This window comes from Lepisosteus oculatus, chromosome 1 (assembly GCF_040954835.1).
Source record: "Lepisosteus oculatus isolate fLepOcu1 chromosome 1, fLepOcu1.hap2, whole genome shotgun sequence".
NCBI lineage: Eukaryota > Metazoa > Chordata > Actinopteri > Semionotiformes > Lepisosteidae > Lepisosteus > Lepisosteus oculatus.
In genome coordinates this window covers 62,350,668-62,373,875 of record NC_090696.1, presented here as the reverse complement: position 1 = coordinate 62,373,875, position 23,208 = coordinate 62,350,668, and the positions used below count along the sequence as shown (strand labels likewise).

At 37.9% G+C, this 23,208-nt stretch overlaps 1 protein-coding gene across 11 annotated transcripts; it reads right to left on the bottom strand.

Annotated features, from left to right (window-relative positions):
• Window positions 1-391: 391 nt before the first annotated feature.
• Window positions 392-22,886, bottom strand: sepsecs (Sep (O-phosphoserine) tRNA:Sec (selenocysteine) tRNA synthase). Of its 11 annotated transcripts, XM_015345291.2 has the most exons (14): window positions 22,810-22,862; window positions 22,155-22,236; window positions 21,698-21,822; window positions 20,941-21,095; window positions 18,649-18,767; window positions 18,012-18,170; window positions 17,579-17,732; window positions 16,787-16,889; window positions 14,148-14,277; window positions 12,178-12,269; window positions 8,287-8,331; window positions 7,285-7,378; window positions 6,167-6,257; window positions 392-4,245 (listed from the first exon to the last, which is right to left on the bottom strand). In XM_015345291.2, the coding sequence occupies exons 3-14, from the start codon at window positions 21,809-21,811 to the stop codon at window positions 3,999-4,001; spliced, it is 1,503 nt and encodes a 500-aa protein (XP_015200777.2). In that variant the 5' UTR covers window positions 21,812-21,822; window positions 22,155-22,236; window positions 22,810-22,862; the 3' UTR covers window positions 392-3,998. The 11 variants fall into 11 exon arrangements, with proteins under 11 accessions (XP_015200777.2, XP_015200780.2, XP_015200785.2 ...); XM_015345294.2 differs by lacking the exon at window positions 22,155-22,236 and having other exon boundaries at window positions 21,698-21,825; window positions 22,810-22,886; XM_015345299.2 differs by lacking the exon at window positions 22,155-22,236 and having other exon boundaries at window positions 22,810-22,868.
• Window positions 22,887-23,208: the final 322 nt, after the last annotated feature.

Genomic DNA, 23,208 nt, shown 5'->3' with positions numbered 1-23,208 from the left:
TTTTAAATGTGCAGAAGCCTGTTAACAGATTATATTGGAGGAGTTGCTCCATGCTTTAAAACTGTTTTTTTTTAGATAATTACATATATGTACATTATGTACATATTATCAGAATTGATTTTTATTTATACATAAGGACTAATACAATGCTAGTCATATACAGTACTGTACATCATCAGATCAAGTCTGGCTTAACTAAACCTGAAGTTCAGCTAAGCAGCTGAGTCCAGAATTCCCCGATGGACACTTGTGTGCTGCTTAAGTACTGTAAGGGAGGGTGAGCTTGTGTCCACCAGGGTATCCTGCATTTGGCTGGCATCTGTGAGCTTACAGGTTAGGAAGAGACACATGTGTCCCAGAATTGATACAAGCTCTTGAGTAGGCACTGTGGGACATGGAACCTAAACTTTATTTTGTAATTAAACACTAATTCCTTCCTTTCCAGTCTAAGAGTGTTTTGAGTCATAAGTCAAAAATAACACATGGCTTTAAAATGGAATGGTTTCAAAATAAATCACCAATCAAAAATATGGTGATCTGAAAGAATCATGTACAGCATTTAATAAGATTCAGGTTCACATGACCAAACATTAAATAAACAGTAAAGCATGAAAAAAATGGTACCAAAATATCAGATAATAAAACCACATACAAATGCAAGTTTTTCATCCTTTCTTATTCTATGAAACTTAACTAATCCTACACAGAGGGAAAAGACAAGTGAAATTCTCATAAACCTATAAGTTGACAAGAATATACATTACATGTCACAGATTCTTTACTAGCAATACCCAGATCTTCCTATTTTACAGTGCAAACATTTCTTGTAAAAGTATTCAGACTCTTGCAAGTTTTCACATTTATTTGCCTTAAGGTTTGCACCATCATTACTTTGAAATAGCAATAAATATCTCCAAAGTACACAAGCTACAGTTTCAAGTTGTATATATCACTGTTATAGTGCTGCGGGACAGAAGATTGAAAATCGTTTCCTTTTGAAACTTGTTATTTTGATTTTTTAAAGTAATAAAACATGACACAAGAATATATAGGATATTATTGTCAGACCAAACAGTCAGAATTGATCAGTTAATTATTTTGGGGTTGAATTAACACCGGCAGTATATGTAAAATTCCTCACCTACCTGTAAGCAAGATTTCATATTATTTTACTATAAAGACATACAGTATTGTCATTACTATGCACTGTTAAAGCACATAATGCCACATAACTGTGTTTCTTCTCACAGCTTTCAGAATATACTGTACCAAGTTTTTTCCCCATGTCTGAAATTAGTGAGGAAAGATGAAATATGTTGAGACTGACTGCCATGATTTTGAATTAGGGCTGTAGATCAGTTGTCACGGAAAGCCAGTTCTCCAGGTTAACGTTGTTACTCTTTCTACAGTAAAATACATTTATGGCATTCATGGCCTGCACTTTCTCAATATGAGGTAGAATTATATTTCAGTCTTTCCAAGTAGTCCTTACCACGTCACCACAGATATCAATTCACTATGGCAGTACAGTCACAAATCCTTGGTGACTAAATATCTATTCTTGAACCAAAGGAAATGCTACAACCGTTGGTACATGGACAAAAAAAACTTGGCATCCTTGAGAAGCCTTAATAAAACATTTATAAAAAAAGTAATTATCTTTTCCACTCAAAGCAATATTTCAAACTACTGACCAAAGTGCTTAGCTGGCTTATTGGCATTGTTGGACAACTGAACATCAGCCTGATCTGAAAAACCCAATGGGGATCATACGGCTGTCTTGTGCTGGGCAAAAAAGATTAGTATACTTGGCAAACACTGTTTTTTTGTAATCAGATATAGTGCTGACAGATGATAAACAAAGGCTTTAAGGGGAACATTTCTAAACATAAGTCTACTGAAATACAATTATAATACTTCCTTTAAAGAAATCATTTTTATTGAATTCAAGGCACGTCAACACATTTAAATGCACAAATATCAAAACTTAATAAAACTCCCACACATAAAAGAATCGGCATAATAACTGGCGATGATCATTATCGGAGAGCACATTTGTTTCTCCAACTTGGTTATTAATTTGTAGATTCCTCTGTAAAGAACAAGGTTCACTCCTTGAAGAGGTTAAGCGTGAACTGTTTAAAACAGTTTCCCAGCATTAAAAAGCCATTATTTGATACTACCTTTTGACTGTACAAATAGCTTGTCATAGAGAAAAGGTTGTGAAAGCGACGATTAACAGAGTTTAATTGGATCAAGAACTGGGATCAATGAACCTCTTATCCCTTCCATCCATCTGTGACACAAATGTTGAACAACCTGCATATCCTTTGGCTTGAGGCCACTATGCATTCAGTTCTATTCACTGGCTGTATTTCCAACTGCTACCAGATCTTGTCATTTACTGGGAATCCAAAGGATCACTTTTTTAAAATCTGTAGCTGAAAAGGTACCTTGAAAATTTTTAAGATTCTTAATTTTGAAAAAGGTTTTACCTCCATTAATGGATTGTATTTGTATTTACGGTACATACGTACAGTATATTGGACACTTCTGGTGGGAAGACATTAATAGGTAATTGGACATTATTGACAGAAAGACATACAGTACTTCTGGATACTACAGTAATTTACAGCTACTTTTCCAATAATTTGTTTAAAATGTATGCTTTAGTTGATAGAAATTGTCACGGATGTTGGAAGGGATGAACCGTAGAATGGCAGGAGAGCGAAAAGACCCTATGCGTAGCGGTGAGACGGGGGTTAGCCCGGGCTCAGCTGTTCACGGGATGCCGTACAGAAACCTATGCCCTCAGGTAGTGGACGTGGGGCGACCTGGTGCTAGGCGGGTTTCAGGACATCCGAACGTCAATGCTGAGCAAAGGCAGAATGAAAGACCCGGAAATATATAGCCCCAGAGAGAGAGACACCGGAAGGACAGCAAAGAACCGGAAATGAGAGACAGGACAGAAAAGGAGCGCCCTCTGGCTACAAAGGGCGTGACAGAAACTATCTTAAGCTAGCACTGAATGTTATTTTTTTATTGTGTTATGATGTAAGATATGCACCAGGTTATTACTAAATTCAATGATCAAGACTAATACTGTAGGTCCTTTTCAGAAACCTGTATTCTTCCATTGGACAAAAAAGAAACTTAAAATAATATATAGATGAAGTAAACCTGCATTTACCTGAAATGTTTCAACCAAGACCTACTAACTTTTAAGTAATAATTAAGAAACATTTTTTAACTTATTTTAGGTCCGTGCTACAGAAAACCAAAGAGTACAAGAAATTTCTCAAATTGGTTATAGAAACCCTAGTGCCTTTTTAATTCTGTCTAAACAATAGTTATTGTATTACCTGTAGATGACTAACTGTGCTCAGATTAATGTAACAGTCTTTTAAACAGGTCCTAATGTGTGTCACAGGAAATGGAGTCAGAAGACAGTCAATCCATCGAGAAGACGGACCATATTAATTTAACAATTCTTGAAATGTGATTGAATGATATATTATCTGTTTAGTATGAAGCAGTATAGTAGACAAGCTAGTTTACTTTGAAGCAGAAACTCATTAGGAGTTGCTAAAGGTCTGATTTCTACACAGTAGGACTTGGCAGAGCTTCTAAGATCAAGACCTTTGAATGCCTACTGTGGGATTGACGTCTTAAAACCCACCAAAACTACTGAAATATTGCAGGTGTCAGTGATACAATACCATCATCTCATTGCATCAAAGGGACTTGTTGTATAATTATATTGTTGGTCATGCACTGTCACAGTGCCCTTGGATTCCAGTAATGATCTAAAATATTAGAATGTTCACTAGAAATAATACACATTTCAGGGGACATTAATATTTTGATCAAGCAGTTCATTTGTATTGCTACAAAAAAAGTTATTGTGACTCTTGTTCATTGTTCCGTCTTTTAATTTAAATGACTTTAACAGTCATATGCTTTCCAAAGCACTAAAAGTCTTCATACAGACTCTCGACTCACTCACAGGGATCTCCCTCATTCCCTGTCAGACTAGTCTCAAGTGTGCTTGACTGGTCACATTTCTCTTTTTTGAAAGTCTTCAAGCACTTGTCTAGTCTCTTAATACACAGGGTCACATCTTCTTTGGTGATTCCAATGGCAGAAGCAGCATTGAGGTAAGGGCATGGGTAGTCGTTGGCATGAGACATGAATCCCTTGAAAGTATACCCGCTCACTGTTTGTTCAGTCCCGCGTGGAACGACCCTGAAACACAGAGACAACGTTGAGGCGGGGGAGTTTTCATCACAAACAAAAAAGAAAAACAATCGAGATGATCAGATATGCAGAGAGACGCATAAAATAAAGGTTGACTACCCAAATAAAGCAGGATTTGATGCAATATGGTATTAGTGCACCTTAATCGTCTTGAAGTCTGAAATTTTATACATGATAATTTACCATGAATACTCTACAAGACAAATGTGAGACAGTCATATTCAAAGGAAATAATTTATATATACTGTATGCAATTTCTGTTGAAAAGTGTGAAAAAAGATACTCTACTCTTCACTATTATCCACGCAATTATATTACATAACTACTCTAAACCACTACAAAAATCTTCACATACCGATAATAAGACTTACAGTAAGACAAAGGCGAACATACTACAAAATCCAAACCATGTGTTATTTTGCTAACCACAAATAAAAATTCAAATCTGAAAGATTTCACACACTGCCTCCTCTGTTAATGCCCAATGGCTTCTGTGTCATGGAAAGCATTCCTTTACCAAATAATAAAGAATTTTGGTCAACAGTGTAAGCGTGGTAGTGCAAGTGTCAGTATGTGTACTGTAACGCATACGGCCATCATTGGTTGTGCGACCCGGCTTACCAGGGCGGTGACGTCACCGCCCTTCCCTGTGACGGGAGATTTCCCTTTAGCTCAACTGGCTGGGTCCCTGTTGAGTGATGCCGGAGGCCCGGGTTCGAGTCCCCGACGGTGGGGGGCCGACCTGAGGTGGCAGCAGCCAGGGCGCATACCCACGTGAACCCCGGAGCACTACAGTACTGTATGTGGCAGTTTTTTGTAATGTTGTGGCTGATTTTGAATTAGGTTCCAATTACATGTGCAATCTATTTCCCAATGTGATTTTATTTTACCTCTCTTAAACTACATCAAATGAGTCAACCTGTACAGTTTGTTTTGTGTTCTTCTGGTTTATTTATCATCCTGAAACATCACAAGACATCTAGAAAAGGGCCTAGTCAAAAACCCTGAACACATTCCAAGTGTGGATTCTCTTTCCTGAAATAAGAAGAGCAGATAAAACCATTTTGACTGTAATAACAGTTACAAAATAAAATAAAGAAAATCGATTGCAAATGCCTAAGTTAATTTGTAAATTGATGTGCATTTTAAAGAATGACTTCATTGCTATGCTAATGGTCACTATCCTCTTGTTCTGTTAGCAGATCTCTAACTCTTCTCTTAAAAATCTGATTAGAGTACTATAGCAATGGAGTCATTAAAGTAGAGACAGATATCAAGTAGCATTATAAACTGAGAAGGCACGAAAACAGGTTTATAAATGTTAAATTTAAAGTGAGTGTAAAAGGCCTTAGGCTAGCCTTTGAGAACTGCAGTGTCTTCTAATTTTCATTCAACTTCAACTTTAATTAGAGAACTTGTATGTGAGATATTTTTGCACGATACACAGACTTTGACTAAATAATGATTTAAAGAAGCAAATTTGTGGAACTGTGACTCTTAAGAACTAAAACACCATACTTTAGCATCAGATCAGGATTTCATCATTAAGAGTAATGTTTTTGTGGAAAAAAAGACCAAAGAGTGATTTATAATGGTGAAAGTAAAAGTAGAAAAAAGGGAATTGTGACAAAAACAGACCTCTATTATCTAAGCCTTGTGCTTGTGGATTTCATTCCTGGTGTTTGTGAAGGGACATTTTGTTTTTAAACAGTTCAGAGTCCCCCTTACCATGAGAGTTAATAGAGCTTGCAGTACAGTACAATTCACCAACAAAATACAAATGCTGTGACCAAGAGCCAGCATTGATTTGCCGGATATTAGACTCCAATTACAGAACTGCTGATTGCAAGAAGTCAATTATTTTCCTTTCCAGTGCTTACGACAGGCAGTCTGGATTCTGAGGGCTTACCTGGCTCCGGACACTTGTCTAGTGAACAGCATTGACCCCAGCTGGGTTACAGCTCTGTCATTCTGCTTCTCTAGGCTGCAGAGTGACATGGCTAAAGGAATTAAAAGGAAGAATGCACGGGTTTTAACAGGCCAAGACTGAATGCCCATTTACAATATCCCAAACCTTCATGACAAGAAATTAAAATAACATTCTTAATTCATTTTTAATTCTTTATCCATACGAGTTTCATCATTTTGTGCTAATCATTACAGAAGTGCAACTATCCAGGAACTCAAATTCGTACTTAATCCAAATTAAGTTGTATGGTCACATTTGATTTGGGAGTGAATTATTTCCCATTTGTTTTTGTTGTTTTTTTGTTGTTGTCACAGATATCTGTCCTAGACATCAGATCTGTGAGATCATCCACAAACAGAAGTCTTGAAGACTGGAAGTTTTTGAGGGGCTTTCAAATTTTCCTCTTGGATGTGAGTCAACAACCACACCTTTTACCTTCTAGATGATGGACAACACATAAAAAATGAGGTGTGCTACCGATTTTTTATAATCATTACTAAAATTTGCTGAGATCAATAATTTGTACCTTAGATATTTGGACAAATCTCTGAATTTGGAAAGTTTGCAACTGTCTTATGATCTATGTTAAAGAAAATGTATTACAGCAAGAAATGTGAGGATTTTATTAGAAATTATAGCAGTTTACTAACATTTGTAATAACACATTTGTTAGCAAACAGTATAAGTTAAATATTAGGTGGGCTAACCACTGTAAGTAAACAACTGTTGGAGTAGTATGTTTAATGCATGTACAATTAGGTTTAAACGACACAATCACAAGTGGTGATACAAATATTGTCTTAATTATTATAACCTAATATTTAACGATTGCTCATTATGTAAAATAAACAACCATATGTCTGTGCTTCAATGTAAAATCTTCAAGCTTCTTAGAAGCTCAAGAAATGAGCATAATAAAGTCAAAAACACTAAAGAAATAAAATGGTAAAATTTTCATTTATATAGAAATAAACTGGACAGAAAATGGTACATGACACTGTTTGAGAATATTATTTAAATATTTAATTTGGTTCATTAGTTTACCAGGAAAGACATACCCAAAGAAATGGGGTTGTGAGATGTTTCCAGCAGCCTTTCTCCATGTGTCTCTGCAAGTTTTTTCAACTCCTCAGCCAGATTGGTGTACATTTCCTAGAAGCAATGAAATTGAATTTCTAAAAATAGCACTACAACAGCCGTTTTTTTCCCTTCCCCTGCAGTACTGGCAGTTTATTGCCAATTTAGCAATTCCATCCCTCCAGGAAGTCATGTTATTTTCCTTTCCAGATAACTTGCTGAATACAAAAATGGAAAAAAATAAACTGTGTTAACTCTTCACTCGATCTGATCAATTTAAGACAAACTGTAAAAAAAAAATCGGGATTAAAGACTTTAAATGGATGCAACTCCTTCTTTTTAAATATCAAAGATTAAAGCCTTTCAGACACCCAAAATCAAAACACATCACAGAAACAAAATATAATAACAGTACCAACTTGGGTTATCAAAATAAATCACAATAAATAACAAAAAAATCCTGAGCAAGGGGTTTATCAGCCACAGCCTGGAGGGTACAGAAGTATCCCTGAAACTGGAAATTGGCCATGTTCAATAAGCAGAGCACTACAGAAAATGAGGTAACATTTTTCATTTTTATTAATTTGTTGAGCTTTCAATGTTAGCTAGCAGCCTATATAACTGCTTCTTAACCTTGCTTCCTTCCTGGGAACAGTATGTTCTCAGCAAAAGAGGGGGTTAACATTAAGCTTCCAGTGTTTTGAAAAAATAGACGCATAATTATATTTTACACTTTCCTATAATTTGTTTTAAATGTATCCTTGCAGGTACAAAGTGGCCTGGATTAGGGAGTCTGCAAAGCAAATAAATAATAAATCTGGTCCAGATTAACATTTTTTACATGACTTTTGGGCAATCCTTCATAAGCCTTCCACTCACTGAAAGCACTCACAGCTGACTGCTCTACCCCTGGACAGCAGGCCAGTTCACAGCTGGGTGACAAAAAAAGGGACAACTAAAAAATGCAGATTAGCCTAACAAACCTGAACAGCAAATCTCTGAAAGGTTGTGGAGCATGTGGAAAAGACCTGTGTGAACAAAAGGAGAACAAGCAACAACCACACATACACTTGAGACCAGAATTGAACCCAGAACACTGGAGATGTGAGGTAGCAGTGTTTACCACCACTGTACTGTTCACTCATAAACTACTTTCTTTCATTTGCATCACCCTACATTTAACAACACTGTCCTTACCCTGTTCAATAAGGGCTAATTTTCTAATGTTTAAATTATAATACTCAGAGAGAAGGAACTGACAATTGAAATTCTGGAATCCAAACCAAGAGCTTACCAATTGGCAAAGTCAACCCGATTAACTACTTAATGCCCAACAATTAAATACCTGCATTGAATATATAAGAGAAAGTTAACAAGGAGTGAACTGAGGACAGAAAATAGGAGGTTCACCTTAACACAAAGAGTTGTGGGTGTCTGAATAAATAGAGCCAGTCATGTTCAATAAACAGGTCTCAACATTATGTGCAACAAAACAAAATCAAAAGAAAAAAGGTAAATGTCAGAATATACACAAGGTAAGATAGTCAATACTTAGGATCTTTTCAATGCTTAGCAGTTAAAAGGTACAGGACCAGCCAAAATATACTGTAGCTCCGAATTTCATAAATGCATGAAATGTGGCCTGCGCTTCTTGCCTGGAAATGGTTAAAGTTCCAGTTCGCTGGCACGTCTCCAGAACAGGAGGCACAATGCTGCTCAGTTGAAAAATGCTAGAACTGAAATGGCTGGAGCATGAAGGAATCAAAACTGCAAAACCAAGGGATTCAGCTTCATTATTAAATATTACAAGCAGTTAACATTTAAGCACCTTTGAAACTGAAACAGGAGATTTTATTTGAAAAACAAAACACTGTTGCTGTTCAGAATTTATATTTTCTGTGTTTTATTCAATGATACACATGCATAGTTTTCCTTTTCCTTTCAACTGTCACACTGCATTGCACCCAGGTAAATTCCATGGAGCTAACGGTACCAAAAATATCACTACTTCACTACAGTACAGTATATGAGTAACAACTTTCATTTCCTTTTTCATCCTTTACACAAAACACATTTTGTATTTTTACCAAAGTAAGAATGTCACGGCTACAGGCTTCAAATTAATAACCACATTTAAGTTTTCTGTGGTAAAACAAGGCCACCAACCATTACTCACCAGAAAAGCAGGAACATTTTACTATGTAAATAGACTAAGTGAATATTTTGAAATGTTATAGAACACCACTCTAGTCTTCAAAAGCAATTGTTTAATCTATCCTTTCCATTGTTACTAAATAAAATATTAACGTTTTGCCACACAGAAATCAATCTGCCTCAATCATCTGGGATTATGCAATGGAGTGGGATTTCCTTTACAAGGGTCTATGAATCCCACAAGCCTCAAGATTATGTCCTGCTAATATGGGCCTGTTTAAGTCAAGTCTATGCACAATTTGGTTCAAAAACATTAAATAAAAACATTCAATCTCACCCCAGAAGAAAATTCACAAAAATCCTATTACAAGTACAATCTTTGATAAGGTTGACTGCAGAATGGGTTTTATGTTCTAAATAGTCTACTGCTGTGGTGATAAAACAGTGTAAGACGAGAACTTACAATAAATAAGATGAAATGCTTCCTTTCATTTGTATCCTTTATTATGTAGCTACTTGTCTGAGGATCTTGTCGGTGGGTCTTTATGCTCCTCAACAATAAAAGAACTGCTGTTGCAACACCAAATTATGAACTTACAGTACATCTAGTTTGGGTTGTGTGAGTGTAATAATGTCTGTATGCTGCAGTGAATCTAAATATATTTTTCACTTTAATAAACTTGAATAGCAAAAGTATCTTTTCTTTGAATTTGGAACAGCCATGGTCTCTCAATTTTGTGTACAATCCATCATCATCTCTTATTAAAGGCTGCAGCAACCCAGAGCATATCACTGAAGTACAGGGCGCAAGGCAGGACATCACCCAGAAGAGGGCGCCAATTGCAGGAGATGCTTATACACACACACTGGGAAATTTAATAATAATAATAATAATAATAATAATTGCTTACAGTTATATAGCACTTTTCTGGACACTCCACTCAAAGCACTTTACAGGTAATGGGGACTCCCCTCCACCACCACCAATGTGCAGCATCCACCTGGATCATGCGACGGCAGCCATAGTGCGCCAAAATGCTCACCACGCATCAGCTATCAGTGGGGAGGAGACCAGAGAGTAATGTAGCCAATTCATAGATAGGGATTATTAGGAGGCCATGATTGGAAAATTTGGCCAGGATGCTGGGGTTTTAGACACACTAACCTAGCCAGCCTGGCTTTGGAAGGTGGGAGGAAAGGGGAGCACCAAAAAAACATGGACACCTGGACATGGGGAGAACATGCAAACTACACACAGCAGACACCCCAGAATCAAATACAGGATCCAGAGCAGTGATGCTAGCTGCCACATCACCTTGCCATGACACTGCAGCATACAGACATTATTACACTCACACAACCCAAACTGGATGTACTGTAAGTCCATAATTTGGTGTTGCAACAGCAGTTCTTTTATTGTTGAGGAGCATAAAGACCCACAGACAAGATCCTCAGACAAGTAGCTACATAATAAAGGATACAAATGAAAGGGAGCATTTCATCGCATTTATTGTAAGTTCTCGTCTTACACTGTTTTATCAGACGAAGCCAGCGTATCAACTTCAACAACACAGCTGGGTAGCATGTTCCAGTCTCACACAACCCTTTGTGTAAAAAGTGCCTCCTTTCTTACTTTTAAATGCACTTCAACAGTTTCCACTTGTGCCCTGTGGTTTTCTATTGATTCTGAAACAGTCCATTAGAACAACCTTTGAAGATTCAGAGGACATGAATCAGATCCTCTCGTTATTGCCCGTGTCAAAGACTAAAAAGATTCAGTTCCTTCTGCCCATCAATACAGGAGATTCCACTGTTTGCATCCGGACACTGCTCTCCAAACTTATCCTAAGGCGGCAATATCTTTTCCTAACATGGTAACTAAAACTGCACTACAACATTCTAATGAGGCCTTAGTAGTGCATTGTACACTTTTAACATAACATGCTTTGATTTAAATTCTACAAATGTAACTATAAAGCAAAAAACGTTTCTAGTCGTCCTTACATTGTCGAGAAGATAGAAATGTAGTGCATTTAATTTTCTAGCTTCTTCCAGTTCAGTGTTTCTCATTTTCATTCTTGCCTGCATGAAAAGCATTTAGTTTTTTGACATACTGCAGGTTCCACAGCTCCACACAGCAGAATCTCTGCCCACTGGAGGACCAGTGGTTGCACCAAATGCTACGATAACCCCTGGTCAAGTACCGATCACCCAACCCAAGCGACATCAGTTATTGTCTCCCACAACAAAGAGAATCATGTTCACAGCAGAGTAAAGGCATGGTCTCTGGCTCAAACCTGGATACCTGGAGCAAAGGTATCAATCTGTTTTGACATTAGTGCCTTACTGGCAGAGCCACTCTGGAGCCTAACCTTATTTATTATAAAAGTCAGTTACTCTCAAATGAAGGAAATGGTTTGAGCCCTGTCTTATGATATTGCTTAGTGAATGGAAGAGTTAATGTGAGGCAGCTGTTTTCAATCTTTCTCAAGTATACTTTCTTCCTTATTTTGACACGCTTAAGCTCTTGAGCGCTCATTAAATTGCACCCATAAGCATAAACCAATTAGGACATTTCAGTGGCTAGCACTGTGCAATGAGTGGCTTTCACAAAGCCTTCATGTTAAAATGTCCATATGAAAAACAGAACATTTTAAGACTTGAATTGATCAAGTGTCTAACGAGAGTGAAAGTTTTTCCTGACCATTATTAGGTCTTACCTTCCTTTGCTTAAGTAGCTTCCTGTAGCCATTAGCTCCCAGTGTGAGCAAAGTGATTAGGACATCCAGAGAGGGAGAGGCTGATGCTCTGCCTGAGTACAAAGAAAATCAATTTAATCTCAGACATGTGATATTCGCACTGCTGACAGTAAAGCTACATGGCTTAGTGGATATTTTTTACTATAGAGTAAAGCGCAAAGGGGGTATCTTATACCAGAGAATGCACCAATTATTGACAACTTTTGGAAACCAAAACTGTGCTTTCTAACAATCCACTTCACCTACATTTCTCTCATGTGAAAAACCCTTACAAAAACCTATTACTTTTCTTGTCTGTTTTTATTGAAGAACCAGATCATATACTGTATATGGTAGTAAAGGAATAAGCCAACTACACCTTTATTACATCTTAACTACAATATTTCCAGACAGCATATAGTCTTGACATAACAGGACAGACTAAAACAAGATTAGATCAATATTACTAAACTTCAAGCATTTTATTGCAGATATCTGACTCTGGCCTGGGGTCATTGCACCTGATCTGGTTTGAGGGGATTTTCAACAGACACCTGCTGTTTTGCGTAACACTACAGGAATAGCTGAAAGGGATAACATCAAGAACAGCCACTGGACCATAATAATAATAATAATAATAATAATAATAATAATAATAATAATAATAATAATAATAATAATAATAATAATAATAATTAATAATTGCTTACACGTATATAGCGCTTTTCTGGACACTCCACTCAAAGCGATTTACAGGTAATGGGGACTCCCCACCACTACCACCAATGTGCAGCATCCACCTGGATGATGTGACAGTAGCCATAGTGCGCCAGAACACTCACCACACATCAGCTATCAGTGGGGAGGAGAGCAGAGTAATGAAGCCAATTCTAGATGGGGATTATTAGGAGGCCATGATTGGCAAGGGCCAATGGGAAATTTGGCCAGGACACCGGGGTTACACCCCTACTCTTTTCGAGAAACGCCCTGGGATTTTTAATGACCACAGAGAGTCAGGACCTCGGTTTTACGTCTCATCCGAAGGACGGCGTGTGTTTACAGAATAGTGTCCCCGTCGCTATACTGGGGCATTAGGACCCACATAGACTGCAGGGTGAGCGCCCCCTACTGGCCCCACTAACACCGCTTACAGTAGAACCTTAGTTCTCATCCATGTACTGACCAGGCTCACACCTGCTTAGCTTCAGTGGGCTGCCAGTTGTGAGCTGCAGGGTGATATGTCTGCTGGTGATAAGTAGAATTCAGACTCTTTAACCCCCAATCATGGCTAAAACATGTCTGAATCTGGACTATAAAACCCTTTGTAACACTGTTAGCACTGTAGAAAACGCACCTTCGGTGTGTCTCCTTCAGTGTTCTCTGCAAGTGGTTATTTTCATTAAACTCGTCTCAGACTTTCACTGGCTTGCACTGTGACTCATCATAGCTGGAAATATTATTAGTTACAATTTTTACCTAAGTGTGCACCCAATGTGCTCTGCAGGGGTGAACAAACACAGATATTGAGAGGGAGTCTATATGTTTTACATAAGCTGAAGTTTAAAATGAAGTCATTTGTTGCTGTAACATATGTAGTAATTTTGTTTGGAAGTTTCTTACCGCAAGAATATACTATAGACGGCAAATACACAGGGAGGACAAAATAAAAAAATGAAAGTAGGATTGTTGAATTAATTATGAATCAAAATCTTAAGTCATATACAGTATGGCTTTAAAGAAGTACATTGCTCAATAAAAAACATATTGACAGAAATAATTTTAATGTTTGCCAGGACTTCAGATTTCATCAATATTTTCTCTTCGGAAGGATGCTTACATCTTAACGCAAACCTGTTCAAAATTTCACTGCCTTTCAAATAAGACAGTGCTGACACTGAAATCCTAATTTTGAATGTCCTGATATTTGTCTGACTGATAATCCATATGCATACCAGGATACATGCGACTGATGTCCTGGATAAAAGAGTCATCAAAGCCAGCAATGATTGCTCCACCAACAGGGACCATGAAGTTCTTGTCCAGACTCTGGACAAATGCATCTATTCTTCCAACACGTGCACCCTGAATGCAAAGATAGACAAATTACCATGACAAATGAATGTTCAGCTTCAAACAAAAGTGTTTCTTGCCATTTGCTCTTCTATATAAAAAGCGTGCAATTGCACTGCGAGGAATGCCTCCAAAAAGGTGAAAGTGAAAGCTTTTGTCATATGAGCACAGCACAGTACTTTACCAACTGAGTCATCTAGTCAAACACAGATTTGCAGATCTATTTCAAGTAGGCAGCTGCGTCAGCATGCGTAGGCTACAAAGGAACAAGTAAAGATTTATTCCATGCTGAAGAGAGAAGAAAAGAAACACAATGTTTCGGCTGTGGAGCCTATTTCAGGTTCGTCACACCGAAAGAAGGCTCCACCGCCAAAACGTTGTGTTTCTTTTCTTCTCCCTTCAGCACAGAATAAATCTTTACTTGTTCCTATGCAGATCTATTACTGTATATTCATGGAACTATTCATAACATTGTTAAAGCATTACACTTTAATTTCCCTCTTAGAGGTATAGATAGTGGACAAAAAATGGAAACACCTGGGTAAAAGAGACCCAGAGTGCATAGAAATCAAGGGCTTTAACACAGGTGTGGTTCATGCATTAATTAAATTAATAACATCCCAGCATGCCCAGGGTCATGTACTGTATAATTATGGGAAGCGTAGCTTGAAGAGGACGCTTCGGTGACTTTGAAAGAGAGGTGATTGTTGGAGGATATTTCGCAGAAGCTCCAATGAACAAAAAAAATCAACTGGCTGATGTCTCATGGTAGTGGTGTTTAAGGTGATGTCTCTCCCTCAAGAGTTCCATTTTGGCATCAGAAGCAATGGGCAACAGTGGGTGGAAGTGCATCCTCTTGGGCTGTGACATCTGTACATTAATTGGAAGTGCAAGCCAAAACAGGCGAGCAAAAGCAGATCAAGAGACTACAAATTTCAACTTAGGGCAGGAGCAAACGGTTTCATCAGACAGTTTTGGGTTGCGTGCACCAGCTATTCATCACACCTAACAATGCACATTTGCAAGTCCAGTAGTGCAAAGACAACAGGTAATGGATTACTAAGCAGTGATGAAATGTAATATGAGTCAGTCTTAGTGAACACCGTAAGATTAGTGAACACATGGCACCAGCCTAAAGAACTCTACAACACCCTTATTGCTTGGCTCCAACAATGAAGGCTTCTGGTGGTTCACCAATGCTATGGGGCACATTTCCTTAGACTGGGTGCACCCATTGCCTTACAAGGTAAGGGCAGTGCTAATCACTGCTTAGTAAGACCCCCACCTCAGTGTTGCAGCATTCCTTTACTGCCAGAAGAGGTGTCTTCCAGGATGACAAAGTCCCTTATAGAGCATGTGTGGTCACTCAGTAGTTTGATGATCACGACACTAATGTTCATATGTCACAGCCTTCTCACTTAGAGAAACTGAACCCAATGGAGTATTTATGGGATACTGTGGAATGATGCCTGTGACAGCGTTTTCCACCTCTTCGACCATTAAATGACTTTCTCATGCAAGAACGGTCCTGACGCCATCCTGCAGAATTCCAGCAGCTATTGTTGTACTGCAGCTAGTTGAAGCTGACAGGCAGGAATCCAACTGAAGGGATTCGGTGGCTTTCGGGACCTGGCGGAGGAAGCTGAGGTTGTAGGCATTCGGGACTTGCCGGAGATAGCCAAGGATGAACGGGGAAGAAGCAGAGTTATGATGGACAGAGGGAAAGAATGTGGAATTGGCAGACTGGCAGGCGGTAGCGGGAAGACGCCACCGGAACAGTGCTGGTCGGACACGGCTTCAGACAGATGCAGATCTCAAGTCTCAGGTTTCCAGATCTTGGAATCCTAAGGCTTTTCTGGTTTTTGAACTGAAGCATCTCTTGGCACAGGGCTGAATGTACCCCTGCCAAGAAAAGCTCAAATGTCAGAGCACTGTTCCAGTGGCATTATGGGGATTATATAGAAAAACCTGGATGGATAATAGAAAGATTGAATAGAAGATTGATAAAGTGAGGGGAAAACTGACAAACAGCCTAAATGTATTCGGATGTGTTCACTGGTGGGAATGTTGTGGTATCCCAGGGCAACAACGGGCTGCAAGCACCATCAGCCTGGGCGTGACAGCTATAGACCACTCCGTACTGGCAACGTGGTGGCCAAATGCATTGTTAAGTGACTTTCCATTGATACTTTCAATTTGTATCCAATATCTGCAGGACCCCATCTTCATTAGAAGGAATAGAGAAAAACTTAAATAGCAATTTGCATTTGTAAAAAACAATGAGAAACATACTATTTGATATTTCACATATGATTCATTAAACTATGACGGGTAATCTTCAGTCCAGTGACATGTTTACATCTGCTTTAATGTTTAAGATTCTGAGAGATGCATGGTGTGAAATGAGTTTATTTCCACACTGATATATTGAGGAGGTCAGTGGTGTACACCATCTGGTTAGAATGCCACATTATAAAATATAAGTCATTTTAGATTTTGAAATACACACACCTGACCTTACCTGCTGAATAAGATGCATGCATTTTGAAGACTGCACTCCATAAGCATTGTTGACTATGTGTGGTATATTGTACTTTGCACACATCACAGCTAGCTCTTCCAGTCTGCAAAATTAAGAGCACAGCACACTTTGCAATAGATAATAGAGCAATTATGGTAGCACTAAGGCACTTACAGATTCACACATCTTCTCAAGGAAATTATTTTTCCAACTACGCTCTCTGTCATCCCAAAACATATATGTCATTTCACCATCCAGTGTGGTCAAACAACATCTTTGTAAAAATGCAAAAAGACCAAACAATTGGGGCTGCAGTGGAGAAATGTGAAAAGGCCCGTCTCTGTAGAATCTTGGACTCCTATTCCTGGAAGATCTCAGAAGCCAAAGATGATAATTTCTGATTATCTTTCACACTTTCCATCAACTCGCAATGAAAGAGCAATTCATTTTTAAATAATTCAATTTAATAAAAAATGTCAGAATTTCACACTGCTCTCTCACATTTATATTAATCTGTACACTCTCTCGCCTGCTGTGCTCAGTCCTGCATGTCCTTCATTATATCCCTACGTTTCTCCTACTTCTCTCACACACCTGAAGAAGGCCCAACAACCAAAACTTTGTGTTCCCTCGTAGTGCTGTTGCTGTGCTAACCTGCTAATGGACTAGGGGACTATTATTTAAATATGCAGGTATTTCCAAGGCCAGCAGAACTATCTGGTATGTTTCTACAACCCTTTATCTACTTTTAATTTGTCTTGTATTAAAGAGCAGAAAAATGGGACAAAGTACCTGTCAGGAACACGAGGTGCAAAACAGGAGGTTGTGGAGTGAATGCAGAGAATATTTTCAGCTCCAAGCTCCTGTATCTTACTCTCTATAGTCTGCAAATCAGTGCGCAGTTCATCTCCTTCCAGCAAGTTCTCAACGACAACAGGTTCAAATCCTGGAACACATCGGAAAATTCACAAAATGTAACCAGTCTACAGATTTGACAAAAACGCATGATTCACGTTACAAAAAAATTCACAACCTAAAATATGTTAAGTATAAGTGTCATAGGTCTCTTTGTTACCTTCAATACTGCACCCATTACTGAGAGAGCCAGTTAATAGCCTTTTCCTTCACTTTCTCAATTTCTGTGGCCTCTGTATTCAGCTTCTTATTAAAAATAAAGGACAAGACCTGAAACCAAAAATTCCATAAGGATTTAGCAGTACTTCACCTGCAGTTATCATTGATTTGAAACAGGACTTCTGGTCAATCCGTGGCCAGATTATGTACTTTGCTTTTGGTCTTTTATGCCTCAGTGTCAGGAAGCAAAGGGTTAAGCTCATTCCAGTAGCCATAGGAACCACAAAGCAACTAGAGACAGTTCGTACTCCTGGAATTGAACAACAAACATATTGGTAAATTATTCACACACTGACCATTCATAAAGCTTGGTTTCAGAAAGAAAAACATTAACTGCATTAAATGCATAAAAGCTCTAATCTTTGATGTTCTCCTGAAGATTATATCTTTAGATGACTGCTTTAGAAATAACTGAGATCTCTTTACAGAGATTATGGGAAGTAGATGCCCATGCTGTCCATAAGTTAGTTTTTTTATTATTTTGACCCTCTTAATTATAGCAATGCTGAGTGAAAACTGAATGAAAACAGTATTACACATTCACAATCACAATTTTCAAACACATTCAGCACAAAATGTTATTCTGAGGCTTAAGGTGAAGGAGATAACAAAAAGTAGCCTTTTAATCACCAAAAATGTTCTAATTGCATTCAGATGCATTTCTTACTTTCTTCTTACGCGCAGATTTTACTCACTCCTAAATACAAAAGTAAGAAAACTGAACGTACCTGCTACCTTTAAAATGTCCAACACTACTGAATTTGTCAACTTGTTGAGGAGGCTAGATCCAGCAGCTTTTGGCTGGATGGCAGCAATATCCCCCGATCGGCCAATTCCATGGATCAACCTGAACAACAACATCCGTGTTGAGCTAAACAAGTGCTGATGTGTTTAAAAATAATTACAGGCAAAAAGCTTGAATCATGTTTATGTGGAAATTATTGCTTTTATGCTCATATTGTTTTATATACAGATTGAATTACCACAAAAGTTGTTAATCAAGACAGCATTTAGCAGAATAAATATGAAAGTCAATGTTTAAATGTTATTTTCTATATCTGTAATAAATATAATTTTTATAACTACATTTTAAACAGCAGACCTACTGTACTGCTGTAAAGGGGAGTGCCAGACCCCGTGGTATTTAATATGGTCCATTTAAAACCTGACTCGAGAATCCAAGAGGATATGGCATCAGACAGGCCTAGGAATCTCAATCATGTGATTTAAAACTATGAACTCACTGCCAGTTAAGGCTTGTTGTGTCTTCCACAGTCACAAACAAATAGAGGGTGAATGGAATTTTCTGTTTGCATCAGTTTTAAAAACAGTCATGAGTGCATTAAAGCTGTGCTCTCTCAAGCTAACGTCTCAGTCTCTTCATATCACTGTCTGGCAGTGACATGTTTGTTTTGCAAAAATAAGCCTGACACAAATAGTGCTTCCACCTGTTCCAAAGAAGTATTTAGAATTTATTTTGAATTACAGATTGAAAAGGTATCTTCAAAAATGTATCTAGTTATCAAAAACAAAGTCACATGTGTTTGCTCCCTAGAAAACTGCAAAAATATTTTTCTTACAGAATTAAGACTACCTTTTCACTGTTTCCAATTTTTGGTTCAGGTTCCAACATCCTGCTTGGAATATTTGTCTCACTAAAATTAATGTGGACAAGCATGTGAATCCAGAGGGATCTGGACAATTTGGGTGTGTGTCTAAATTAGCAGCCAACTCCAGTTCTAAAAAATTATGGAAGCAGATATTGGGGAGAGGGGAGTGTAATATAAAATTCAACCACCTACTGTAGTTTTTTTATTTACGGAAACATGTCAGCATCTTACTCTACAACAATTACCTTAGTTTCTAGCCAGTTACCATTATCTACAGGATTTCCAACTAATGGAGTACAGACCCAAGGACAAGCTTTGGGTACTTTAGCACAGTTTTACTAGACACAGAATTAAACAATTTTGCTACAAAAAAAGAAATCTGCCCTTTAGAGTAAGAAGCAACAGGCTAAAGGCATAAATGTTCCAATGTTTGTCCACAGACCCAAATGTCAAGTGAAGAAAGAATTGGGTTGTAACTCAAAACACAGATCCACCATATTGTTGTTGACTCTGTGACAGCAACAGTAGGCCCGTGACAACTCACACCACACTCTCTGTAGGTCTTTTGCAATAAAAGATTCTGCTAAACAACTCATACTCCACTGCAAAACCAGGTCTGAACAGAGCACTGCTCTGGGAAGTTTATTTGATTGTGAATTCCAAAGTCCATTTTCACTCCAAGGGAAAGGCATTAATTTTGCTGCCAGAACTGCAATCACCTCTTGAACAACAATAAAAAAAAAAGATCTATCACATGCATCAAGCACTGAGCTACACTGTTAATATAAGAGTATATAAATTTTTAATGCAATACTCTGTATATAGTTTTCATTGGATTATGTCATACAGTATGTACTGGTTGCCTGCTTTGTTATATATTATTCACTGAAAGTGATGTCTGCACGTTTACCACCTTATTGTCTTTCTATTCTGTATTGCTTAATAATATTGATAATAATGATAATAATAATAATGTAATGATAATGTTGCTTTATTAACCCTATACAATTTCTTGCATTAGGAATTCGTGTTTTCGCATACCCCAGCTTGCTCTCCATGAGACACAGACACACAGACAGGGAGAGAAGCTTGGGGTCAGAGCGCAGGGTCAGCCATTGTACAGTGCCCCTGGAGCAGTTGGGGTTAAGGGTCTTGCTCAGGGTCCCAACGGAGTAGGATTCCTCTGCCGGCTGCGGGATTTGAACCTTCCAGTCACAGATTCTTAGCCACAGAGCCACCGCTCCACCCAAAACTGACACGTTCCCATACCGGGAGTCGAACCCGGGCCGCCTGGGTGAAAACCAGGAATCCTAACCGCTTGATAACCAAGACTCATGCTTTTTTAGCGTGAAGTGCAATATTACCTGCTCAGGTGTGAGCTTTCAGAGTCAAGACATGCCCAGAGCTTACCTGTAATGTCTTCGGGCCACCAGACCGGATGCAACTCTTCCTTCTCTTTCTCCAACCCCACAGTTTCCAAGAAAGTTGTTACTGTCCATAACCGCAAGCTCATTGAGAAAGAGCTCAATAGTGCTTTCACTCCATCCATCTTCAGGACACTTTCCCTTAATTGGACAAAAGGGAAAGCATTTCAAATGTCTATTTCAAAATATTTATGGCAAAAAAGTAAGTTAATAAAACATTTCTTATTCTTTTATTCTTTTGTGAAGTTATTTATTTGGAAAGCCCATTTAACAGTATTTGCACTGTGGTTCACACAAGCTTTTAGTGCCTTGTTTAGGGCCAGTTTTCCCAAAATATGATATTTTAGAGGAAATGAAGCCGTTCAGAGAAACTAAATTAAAATAAGAACACAGTAGTATTTGGCAATATCCAATAACATTCCTCAAATTGCCTAATTTTTTTCTTTCTTTTCAACCCTGAGAGTGTATGTGGCATTGAAAAGAAAAAAAAAAACATTCAATTCACAGGTCCACCAAGAAAAACATCTCCCGATAGACAGTGGTTGATTATTTGAAATAAGAGTTCTACTCTGTACAAAAAGGCTAAAAAGGTGATCATTTGTTATATTGTATTAGATATGCGTCTGCAGAAATGCTACTCTACGGCATTTGATTTTTCTAAAAAGCTGGAAGAAGGACGGATTTTAAGAAAAGCTTAATAAGGACACAATAAACATCATATAAAATTCATAATACGGCATTACCTGTTCGAGTAGCAGTCGTATCAGCTGCTCGTGGCCACGTCGCGCCTGCGCACCCTGGCGTATGTAAGAGGAGGATACGATCTTTTCACTGATGCTAAAGTTTTCACTATTCATTCTTGTAGCAGCTGCTAAGAAAAAAGCATAAACATATATACTGTATATATCAATGAGAATAAGATAGCACCTTTCAGGTAAGGGTGCATATACAGTATACTAGAGAATTCACATGTATTTCCTATTCTGCAGTCTTACATTTGACTGTATTTTACACTAAAACTTTACGTAGCCGCATAAGGGATTACTAAAAACACACAAAGGAACACATTCATTATACTGGAACAAAACTCTGAACTCGTCACTTAACAAATTCTAATTCTGGATTTACACCATGATTCAGACACTCCTCAAGCACCCGTTTGCGTCTTTCCTCTTTACGCTTCCTTGTCCAATGCGTCACCTTGATGCTTTGATTGCTGAATCAGCGTGAAAGGTCCTCGTACTGCACCGTACAAAATTATCTGTCCAAACAGCAAAGACGTCTGCAAACAGTCAACACGAACACGTGAAAACAAAAGTGAGCTTTTGAAGTCGCACAAAATAGTCGTCAGAGGGCTTTGAAACGTGCTGCACTTCCTTACTCAGGAAGGCGCAGAGAGTGAACGGAGAACTCGCTTTAAGCCTTTATCATGACTCAGCACATTTAATGCAGTGTGTGAACTAGCGAATAATTGTGAGTTCAACAAACAAAACTATAACCCGTAGTACTATGTTAGATTATTATTATTATTATTATTATTATTATTATTATTATTATTATTATTATTATTCTTCGAGCTGTTTCCTCATGGATAGTGATTTCGTATTATATAACGTTTGCTAAACAAACGTTATGGACGTTTACTACAGAACAGAACTAGTTTCCAGTTACATGCAGTTTTGTGCGACGTCGTTTTTATTTATTAGAATATGTATATAAATAAATTGTATTTCGTTATAACAGTTATTGTGGAAAGAAATACAAAGTTGTTTATATATCGAGGTCGCTAGGTTTGTTTTACAAAGATAATATACAGGCGGTTACAAAGCACACCAATAAATGTAAATAAACTTACCACTAATATAACTTTTTGAAAACAACCGTTTCTCTTTTATTCTTCAAGAGTGATTGTCGGAAGCTCCCCCTACTGGTTAAACATTAACTCCATCAATGCTGTACTTTGAATTCTATTTCGAGTAAGGAGTTCTGGGTTTGTTAAGGCCACTGGCGAATTGGAAAAACTGATTAATTCTTTTTACTAGTTTTTGGGAAACAATCTGATAGACACCTTTTAGTTTTTAGTTTAGTTTAACAGCAAACAGCAACGATTCAATTCAAATGAAACTGTTGTTGTTGTTGTTGTTGTTGTTGTTGTTGTTGTTGTTGTTGTTGTTGTTGTTGTTGTTGTTCAAGGTGTGTTTAACTAGTGTTGTACAATTGACTGAACACAGGACATATTTTCCCTTAGTTAAAG